Source organism: Gossypium arboreum, chromosome 4 (genome assembly GCF_025698485.1).
Source record: "Gossypium arboreum isolate Shixiya-1 chromosome 4, ASM2569848v2, whole genome shotgun sequence".
Classification (NCBI taxonomy): domain Eukaryota; kingdom Viridiplantae; phylum Streptophyta; class Magnoliopsida; order Malvales; family Malvaceae; genus Gossypium; species Gossypium arboreum.
The window spans coordinates 121,865,887-121,877,057 of NC_069073.1; the positions used below are offsets into that span (position 1 = coordinate 121,865,887).

Below are 11,171 nucleotides of genomic sequence, written 5' to 3' on the forward strand. Positions count from 1 at the left end.
TTAATCCCTTAAAAACAAATTAAATTGTTCAAAGAAAGATGCACATTATAGCTCACACAGATGGAGTTTGTTATAGTGCATCCTAATTAAAAACACAAAGTTACAATAATAATAATAATAATAATAATAATAATAATAAATCCATGGCATTACACATTTCTTTTGTTTCATACAATAACATAAAATAAGTTTCTTATGAAGAAATCCATACCCATGGTTTCTTCTTCTTCATATAGATATATAGATATATATATACTACGGTAACCAACCTGTCATATAATTATTCACACTTGGCCCTGCAGTCACCACTGACATTGGATCATGCTGATATCTGTAATTAAAAGAAAGTAACCGATTTAGACTTATTCATAAACCGTGTTATTTATTTAAATTTGAAAGTTGAACTAAAATATGAGAAGATAAATATATTAAGCTCATTTAAAAAATAATCGAATTTAAGTATCAACATTTAATTTTGAATTAATTATAAATTTTATAATGTAAAACCGATGAATCGAATAAATTTAGTTCTATACAATATTCAGTTCTTTTAAACAGAATTAAAATTTACGTACCCGATTTGTAAAGTCGGCTCACAATCCAATGGATGGAAGAAGGCATCGCCATGAGGCTGATGATGAACCTGTTGACGGCCATAGCCGACGTCTTCCGTTGCATTTGGATTCAATTGTAACGAATTTACTTGATACCCTTCCACCAACTATAATAAATCGATTCGAACCATAATATTTAATTTTGATTTTTTAAATCTAGATTATGATCATCAATTCTAATTCTAAACCTTAAAAATATTTTAAGAAGTATAAATAAATAAAGCTTACCCTTTGTTTTAGGGTCTTATTGGCTTCATTAAGAAGATGTTCCTGCATTAGAAGGAAAAACAAACAAATAAATATATTTTCAATGGTGAGAGAGATAAGAGATTGATTTTTTTTTTCATAAATTCATTTCATTCCATAAAAAAATATAAGTAAATGGGAACAAGCGTCCTATATAGACAAATGTCAATAAAATCATTGATTCAATTACATTAAATAATCTCGTATCAAATAAAGGACCTCTTTGGATGGACGTTTACTTCTAATGCGGTGTGTTTAATTTTCTTTTTATCTTATATTACAGTATCTAATCTCACACTATTATTGTTTTTACATTAATTGCAGATAAATATATCGCTAATCAAAAAAGTCCCAAAGACAACGAAAAAAATAGATTTCTATTGCTTGAATTAAGCCTCCTGTTGAAATTGAGAGCAATGATTTAAAAATTAAGTCTTGTAATTAATTAATCAAAGATGATTAATGGCATACCTTTCTTTGAAGATCATTGAGCTGATCAAGCATGTATTGGGTCTACAACAACACAATATTTAGTCAAATCAGATATGCAATTAATGTCCTTTACAAACAAGAACAATAGAAAACTGGGAAACATACATTGAAAATATCTTAAATTTTATCATTTTACAATCAATTTAAAATTTTTGAGTCGATTTCAGTTTAAGTTATTTCAAGTTCGAATTATTCATGCATGTTTAAGGTTTAGATTATTTATTACTTTGTAAAAGAAATTCTAAATTATTTTCAATTGAATTAACATCTAATTAACTTATAATACTAACTCAATCAAACACGTTATATATAGTATAGCTTGGTAAAATTACCCGCGTCGATCTAATTAGCTTCAATGATGAATCAAGTTGTTTCTCAAGTGACTCGAGTTCCTTGCTGCTCAAAGGTCCCAAATCTTCTCCCAGTAAATTCCTAAAAAAATCAATCAAAAAAAAATTAACGAAATCAAATATCTTGATTCTTTGCTTTTCTTAAAGTATTTATATTCAAAACTCTTATCGGACACAATCTTCAAAAACCCTTCAAATGTCTAAAAATGGCTCATAGGAATTTAAATATATCCATATTGTATATATATATATATATATATATATACTTATATCCAATACTCATTCTTAAGTTTATGTTAACATAATCGAATATACTACGAATTTGGTTCATTTCAATTGTAACTCACCTTTGGGACCTTTGTAAGGCATCGTAACGTGCTTTAAGCTTCAAATATTCCTGCCGACTGCTTAATTCCTACATAGACACACCATGAAAATGCATTTACAACATGTATACATACATGCTAAAGATTGCAATATTCGGTATACTATTAGTAGAGTTTTAGACTCCACAAGCTAAGTTAGGAGGTTGACAAATATTTTATAAGGGCATAACAAAATATTTCTGAAAAAACACACATAACATTTTTTAAATATTGTTAATGGAATAAAAAAAAGAGACTCATACTTGATATCTTTAATTTTTTTCATATTATGCATGTCTGTTTTACTGTCCAAGTTTAGGGTTCGTTGTTACCCCTCCCAACAATGGGGTCTTCAAGATTTGAACCTACGTTCTTCCCTTGAATGTGCAATTTGCCTTACCATTACACCCAATAACTTGTTGATTAAATATCTTTAAATTTTTTTATACTTCAAAGAATATTTTTATTTTTATTTAGATAGTTTCAATGTATTAATCCAAGAAATTTCAATGTAGAAAAGAAGTAAAATATTATACGTCCAATCAAGGGAAAGAAGAATCCTTTTCGTTAAGTTACTTAACTTTTTCTCCTCTTACCTCAATCCAAACATACCGTTAAAATTTTAATATTATCGTACTCAAATTTTAGTTAAAGAAAATATCATTTCGACTCTACCAAACATTATAACCCTAAGTTATAATTACATTTAATAAAAATTATATTTACTTTTTAATTGTGATATATATACATACATATATATGAAGTTATAGTGTTTAGATGTTACCAAAGCAGCCTCCCTCGATGACACATTTGGCTCAGGAGCTCCATAGTTGCATTTTTGGTACCTCTCCAATGTTTTGATCATGCTACAATATTATTTGAGTTAAATTTTAGTTAAAATTAAGGATATAAAAAACCAATTAATACAACATTAATCACAACTATATAGTTAAAATTACAACATTCCATGTTTGTTTATAAGAAGAACAATGTTGTTTTGTAAAGATAAATCTCAAAACTATAATCATACAATTCTTAAACAAATGATAAAAAACCATGCTTCATCAACACCGTACTGTGTTTATTTTGGTTGCAAACATAATCAATATCATAATAACTATTCCGTAAACAAAAGACCAAAATAGTACTCATAAATTTATCGCAAAAATAATAATTGTAATAAATAAATTCAAAGGTTGGATCATGTTCGAGTTCGGATATTTTTTTAACTTATCTTTATCAGCTTGGGTCATGTTTATATAAAGAATTAAAGCTTGAATACCCTAAAAAACCAAAACCCTAAAAGAACCCATAGGCATTTCATGGAGATTTCTCCATTTATCCACTTTTTTCAACTGATAATTGAAATAAATTTCAGGAAACAATAAATGAACAAAATAAAAAGGAAGTTCGTTTGTGTAGGAAATCCGACACAGTACTAAAATGTCTTGTTTGTCTTCGCTGCTTGATTTGATAAATGACATCTGAAACTACTTGATTGGATCAGAAGAAAACATTGAGCTTGTTACTTTTATTACAAAGATCCAATGGGTTTTTGTCTGTTTTATTTTCAAACTTGCTCTCCTTTTTTTTTTTAACTTTTCACAATCACAACAAAGATTAAAAAAAAGACTAGATTTTCAGCTTAAAAGAGTAAATAAAACCCTAAGAAGCTTAACAAAGATGGAAGATGGCCATGTTTTATATAGTGATTTAAGAACTGAAAAGAAAGGTAAAAGAGAGAGAGAGAACCCATTATTTTAATAATTTCATTCATGAATTTCTAAACAAATATATGAAAAAAAACAAGAGAAAACCCTTTTTGTAAAAATAATTTCATTCATGAATTTCAAAGCAAATATATGGAAAAACAAGAGAAAACTCTCTTTTAGTAATTTTATTCATGAATTTCAGAACAAATATATGAACAAAAACAAGAGAAAACCTTTTTTAATAATTTCATTCATGAATTTTAAAACAAAATATGAAAAACAAGAGAAAACCATTTTTTAAAAATAATTTCATTCATGAATCTCAAAGCAAATATATGAAGAAAAAAGAGAGAAAACCCTTTCAAAAAATCATTCATGAAATTCAAAACAAATATATGATAAAACAAGAGAAATCCCTTTTGAAAAAAATAATTTCATTCATGAATCTCAAAGCAAATATATGAAGAAAAAAAGAGAGAACCCTTTTAAAAAATCATTCATGAAATTCAAAACAAATATATGATAAAACAATAGAAATCCTTTTGAAAAAAATAATTTCATTCATGAATTAGCTTTAAAAAAAGAATTTCAAAGCAAAGATATGAACAGATCTTTATGTTTTCTTCAAATTTTAGATCAAAGACAGAAACTTTTAAACTTAAAAATTGAAGAACAAATGCATGAAATTAGAGTGAAATATTTTAAAAAGTAGGATCTTTTTTGTGTTGTTTAGGGTTTCAGATCTAACATAAAAAAAATAAGATGAACACTTTAGTCCCTCCTGTAAACACCTACACATTTCATCAAAAACACCAAAAAAAATAAAAAACTTTAAATTTCTCCTCAAGAAAAACAACAAAGAATCTAAAAGAAAAAAAGGGTTTTTAGTTTTTTTTATGATACACACACATATGAATATGTATGTGTATGTGTGTATGTATGTATGTATATATATACCTTGAGCTGCTGCAAAATTCGTACAACTTTCCTCTATTGGAGAAGATGATGAGAGCAACTTCAGCATCACAAAGAACGGAAAGCTCATAAGCTTTCTTCAAAAGACCATTTCTTCTCTTTGCAAAAGTGACTTGCCTGTTGATCTTGTTTTCAATCCTCTTAAGTTCAACCCTACCTCTTCCCATAATTTTTTTTATAATTTTTTCACTAAAAATCAATGAAAACCCAAACCCTAAAACCAAGAATCTTGCCCTTTTGAATCGTTTTGAGACCAAAAGAAAACGGGGTTTCACCTGTTTTTTTTGTTCTTGTTGGTGAAGGTGTTTAATGATACTTTTTTTTCTCTATTTATCTTCTTGGAGAGTTTTTTTTTTTAATGATATTCTTGAGCTAAGAACTTCATTAGAATCTAGGATTATCTAAAAAACATTCTAAAATAATTATGGGAAAATGAAAATGAAAATGAAATGAAATTTAAAAAAGAAAAAAAAATAGTACTGGTTTGTGATCTAAAGTAAAACAACTCATAAGATCTTTTTCTTTGTTTAACACACTAATAAAAAGGTTATTTATAATAGCATACTTAAAAGGTTTGCAGTGAAGACAAAGTGAAATATGAACTCGGGTTTAATTTAGTTGGTTCATAACATCATTTTATAAAGATAATAGCGTGTATTTTTAAGTTGAAAATTCGATAGGGTTGATTCTTAGCTTGTATTTGAACTGAGTTCGAATCTTAAAGTTATTATTGTTGAGAAAGTTTTTTTTTTCTGAATATCACCTCTCGACCCGATCAGAATTAGATTTAAATCGTAAAATCAATCACTATATCTATCTTTATAAAGAAAATCGAAAACCAATTCAAGTTGTAATGTTTGATTTGATTTTTTTTTTATAATTATGTTAGAGTAATAATTGAATGTATTCTATTTGATTTATTTAAGCAGAAATTATAACATATATTTGAATAAATGAATATAATTGTATTGAACCGAATATAAAGGATATTTTCAATGAAAATAAATAAAAATATTAATAAATATTTGATGCAATGATAAAATATATTACACTCTTAAAGAAAAAATCCCGTGTTCAAATCTTGAAAATGAGATAGTAGGGAGGGGCAAATATGAACCTCGAAATAATTAGTCTTTTATGAATCATAAAACAGATATTAAGAATACTTTAATTCAATCATAATAAACAAATAAAATTGATCCAAAATGATCAAATTCGATTTAGATTAGCTCGGGTTAAAAAAAATAAAAACCCAAATCAAAGTTACCTATAATTTATTTTTAAAATATATTATCAATGTTTGTACTTCAAGATTTAGTCCTTATACATAAAAAAACTCATTTATTTTCCAATTTAAAAACTTTAATCCAATTGTTGATGTAATTAGTATTTTCTATAAAAATTTATCAACAATATCCCATGCGATTAAATCAATTTCAAAACTAAATTTTGATTTAAGAAAAAAACTAAGGGAGTTGATGATTAAACCTGGTTTTTTGATTTTTTAACTTTTTTTTAATTACATGGGCTAAAACTCAAACTTCCCAAAATTATAGGGACTGACAACATATTTGACCTTGTTTGACTGATATCGGTTCCTGATTTCGTACAGTTTACATAATCTCAGCGGTTGGATCTGGATGATCCAACGGTGGAAATGAGAAGATGGGAACAATAATCAATGAAGGCCGCTACGTGTCGGTCAGTGGTGAAAGCAGAGAGATTTCTGATAACCCACAGTGACTAATTTTGGGCTTTCTTCGGTCATTTGACTTAACCTTAATCAGGATGAACTTTCTTATGTCCCTTATATTTACAAAATAGCCCCTTAAAGGTTCCTACCATTTTTATGGGGTAATATCGGTACGATTCAGATGGGTTTTTTTGAAATTTTGTGATTATCGATAAATTATATATAAAAAGGAAATTAGTTTGTTTTAAATTGTGAAATTGAAAATGAAATCAATACATTTAATTAATATCTTAACCGAAAATATATTAAATTTAATAACCGAACAGAAAATCAATTGATAATTTTTTCTAGTAATCTATATAAAAATTATTGGTTAACCTTGTTTTTTCTAAAAAAGAGAGCACAAATTCAAATATTAAAAATCGCGATTATTGAAAAGGTTTTACCTTAAATACTTTAGGTGCTAGCAAAATTGTCTTTAAGTCTTATTTCAACATCTCAGGTTTGGGCTAGGTTTATATATGGTTTTAGCCACTATTTTTAGAATCGAACTGGATCGATTAGATTGGAAATGGGCTACAATACTGATACGAAATAAGGGGTTGGATTGATTAACCTACGAGTTGGTATGAGTCGATTGAATCAAACTTAAAATTGGTTGAACTGGCAATTAACCTTTTTTTTTATTTTTTAATGATTTTTTAATAATTTATTAGATTGAATCAGACAAATTGGTCAAATCGAGAATCGGTGGTCTGATTGGGCCGACCATCAATATGGTTCTAAAAGCATATCGTTTAATGCTTACATTTTAGTATTTTGTATTATTATGAATTTAATTTTTATATGATATAAATTATAAAATATATAAAACTAAAAAAAACCAATATATTACATAATTAAAAGACTAATCGAGTCAGACCAAGCTCAAACCTTTAACGTTGGAACTAAGCTAAACCCATGTTTTAAACAAACATAAATTTATTATTTAATCACCTTTTTAAGCCTAATCTTTTTATTTAAATCTTCTAAAATATTGAGGGAGATTTCGAATTTAGGGAATAACCCACCCTTTAATTAATACTTGTAGGTATTTATACATTCATTCAATTTTTTTTCCTTTTAATTCATCACTTAATTTCTCTTAATTTGGTTTCACCCACTTTATCAATAACCATTTTGAATTCAATGGTCCAACCATCCAATGTTAACTAACTAATTAAGAAGAGAAGTAACTCAATAAGAACTATCTTTTTTCTTCTTCTTAATTAATAAAATAAATTAACATCAAGAAATTTACTTACACAAATAAATAATTACATTACAATGAAAAGAGATAAAAAATTTACAAATAAGTAACCATTGAACCAGTGATGTGACTTATAGAAATGGATTTTCTTTAATGTATTTCTTTTGTCAACGAATTATAATGTAGTCGAATCAAATCGAACAGTTGAATCAAATTTTTAATTTTATTTATTTTAAATTTTAAATAATTTTAATTAATTCAATCAGATCGAAGAACTAATGATCTGATTGATTCAACCACCGACCTAATTTAAAAAACATTGATTAACTAATTGAATAAATATTATATATATATATATATATATATAAGAACTTTAAAATTTAGAAGATGTTGACTCTTTAGCTATTAACAAACATGTTAGTAGGACTCATGTTAATTACTTGCATTACCCAAACAAGCATGGATAATTGATATGGTTGTTTGCCTCAATTGTGTTATAATTGAATATTTTTGGCCTATAGACCATCCTAAAAAGATTCCTAATTTCATATTGTAAAAAAAAAAAAAAAACTATACATTATTCTTTTTAATGTGAAATTGACTTAACATTGTTGGATTTGTTTATTAACAATTTGGTCATGGTCAAAAAAATGATTAATTAGGCTATTTTTGTTGAATATAAGTTTTCACCAAAAGGAGAGAAGGTGCATTAATGAAATTTACTTTACCATACCATTTGCTTTGTCCATACAAGTTGGATATTCTATCTACATTTCTCCAATAATAATTATCCGAATTTAATTGAGTTTGAATACAAATATTTTATTTTATTGTATTTTATTCACAATAAAATGTGATTCTTTACTTTTTTTTTTTAACGGGAAAAAAATAGTTTCCTCATTTTCGTGAGATCTTTTAATAATTACATTGGATTTCAATTAAATTTTGAGTTGAGTTGGATTGGATTTTTAAATAAAGGTAAAGTTCTACTAACATAATTTTTTCCATGCACAATAAAAGATAAAAGTGTTTTTCTCATTTTGGTCATTGGATTTTAACTAAATCTTGAGTTGAGTTGAGTTGGACTTTTAAACAGAGGTAAAGTTCTACCAACGTAGTTTTTTCCATTCACAATAAAAGATAAAAGTGTTTTTCTCATTTTGGTCATTAGATTTTAACTAAATCTCAAGTTGAGTTGTGTTGAACTTTTAAACAAAGGTAAAGTTCTACCAACGTAGTTTTTTCATTCACAATAAAAGACAAAAGTATTTTTCTCATTTTGGTCAAATCTTTCAATAATTACATTAGATTTTAACTAAATCTTGAGTTTAGTTGGGGTGGACTTTTAAATAGAGGTAAAATTCTACTAACGTAGTTTTTTTTATTCACAATAAAAGTGTTTTTCTCATTTTGATAAAATCCTTCAATAATTACATTAGATTTCAACTAAATCTAAAATTGAGTTGAATTGAACTTTTAAACAGAGGTAAATTCTACGGACTTAATTTTTTTCATTCACAATAAATTGAACTCAGAAACTTTATCTAAGGAACACTAGATTTTTTATCGTTGAAGTCAATAGAAATTGATAAAGCGTGAAAGTTAATTTAAGGGACATTGATGAGGTGTTTTACAAGTTTGGTTTTTGTATTGTTTTTTGCCCTTTTGACCCGCAAGAAGTGACTATGAAAATTTGGAACACTACAACGTTAAAAGTCTTGAAATGACATATTAACACAACCTTGGTTTTCAACACTTGAATTGCTTACGGGACAAGTTCAATGTTAACTCATGTCATTGCCTCACGACATTTGACAATTGACCAAAATTTTCCACACATAAATAACATTACATATAATGTAATAAATAATATGAAAATGAATACCCAATATGTAAGGTTTTCAAGCATGCATTTCCATAAGGATTAAATAGGGTGCTTCAATCCCACATTAAAGAGAGAGAGAAAAAAAAAAGGAAGAATGAGACTGCAATTTTACGGGTTGGATTGATAATTTTGAGTCGGGTTAATTTAGATTTAAAATTTAAGGTTATTTTTTGTTCAAAACATGAATAGATTTTTTTGGATTCATGTTATTCTATTTGAGATCCAATCATCGGGATTTAAGACTTGAATTCTTCATATTATATCATTATGAGATCAAATTATTTTAGGTTTAGGTCTTTCATGTTTAGGATTTTTTTTTTTTAGTTCAAATTGTTTTTTGTTCAATTCAATTTGAGTTCAAGTTTGACTAAGGGTGGGTTTGAATGGGCAGTGACGTGCGATGCGATATGTTTAGCTTACTTTTTGTCTCATGTTACAGTATCTAATCTCACTGCCACCGCTATTTTTATACTAGCCATAGATAAACACACCGTCTATCCAAACTTACCCTAAATTTTAATTTGGATTTGGTTTAAATGCGTTCTTATAATCAAATCGAGTTTAAATTCAAACCCATCTAATCAAGCTTTTAAATTTGATTCAGAATCAACATATCTCCTCAATTTTTATATAATTGGATGCAGAACTTTATTATTTGTGTTCAATTCCATTTTAAATCATATATATAATTATTCAAGTTAAATTAATATGAACTAAAATAAGTTCAACAATTAGTTTTGTTATGCCTAATAAGGCCAAACAAAGCTCAATTAGATAAGCAATATGTCTTTATTACTAATATATCATCACCTTAGCAAAAAAACAAAAATTAGATAAGCAATATTCACATATGAAAGCAAAAATAATTTTAGTGTATATTAAAAATTATTTAAAATAAGATACATAACAAAATTTTAACTAGTTTTCTTTACTATTATATAAATTATTTGGACTATAATATTTTGTATTATTTGTATTATTTAAAAGACATTTTTTTATAATTTGTTATTTTGTATGTCAATTTTGGGGTGCTTGTCCAATTTGCTCACAACATTGGCAAATATAAGAAACCAACAAAATTTGGAAAAAATATGTTATTTTTGAGGAAAAGTTATCCTCAAATTAAAGAGCAATTTGACTTTTTGTTCAATTAAATTGATTTCTTGTAATTGGTTCAATTTTTTAATATTTGTTGTACTGATAGCATAAAATTTTATTAGCTGTTAGTAAATTAGATGATAATTTTTCAAAAATAATATAAAATAAACCCACTTATCCTTACTTAAATTCTGTATTTAAATTTGTTTAATTTATTAAATAAGACTTTAATTCTTAATAATTTTTTTAAATTTTTAAATAATATTTGAATTGAATCTATTATCGATTTTATTATTCAACCAATTCTTAATTTTATTGAAGGAGTGAAGCAAAATTTTAAAAACATGATAATGGCCTCGTGACACAAAGTGGGTTCCTCTATGAAAGCTAAGTTTGGAGTCATTATAATGAACGTAGTTCAATGATGCAATACTAGGCAATACCTATAAAAATCACTATTATTTAGTTTAAAGACTTATTGAAAATTTGTTG

The 11,171-nt window shown here is 26.4% G+C and overlaps 1 protein-coding gene across 1 annotated transcript; it reads right to left on the reverse strand.

Annotated features, from left to right (window-relative positions):
- Positions 1 to 5,371, reverse strand: LOC108457935 (agamous-like MADS-box protein MADS4). The gene is made up of 8 exons (XM_017757149.2): positions 4,737 to 5,371; positions 2,852 to 2,933; positions 2,050 to 2,117; positions 1,685 to 1,784; positions 1,332 to 1,373; positions 843 to 884; positions 576 to 721; positions 1 to 331 (listed from the first exon to the last, which is right to left on the reverse strand). Exons 1-8 carry the CDS (start codon positions 4,919 to 4,921, stop codon positions 256 to 258), a joined length of 741 nt encoding a protein of 246 aa, XP_017612638.1. The 5' UTR covers positions 4,922 to 5,371; the 3' UTR covers positions 1 to 255.
- Between the last annotated feature and the right edge of the window lie 5,800 nt (positions 5,372 to 11,171).

Bases quoted from the DNA above. Each gene is read 5' to 3' on its own strand.
- LOC108457935 (XM_017757149.2), bottom strand. From the start codon at position 4,921: ATGGGAAGAGGTAGGGTTGAACTTAAGAGGATTGAAAACAAGATCAAC. The intron at 1,374-1,684 runs GTAATTTTACCA...GTGTTGTTGTAG, and splicing joins AGCTAATTAGATCGACGCGG to ACCCAATACATGCTTGATCA. The intron at 885-1,331 runs GTATGCCATTAA...CTTCTAATGCAG, and splicing joins TCAATGATCTTCAAAGAAAG to GAACATCTTCTTAATGAAGC.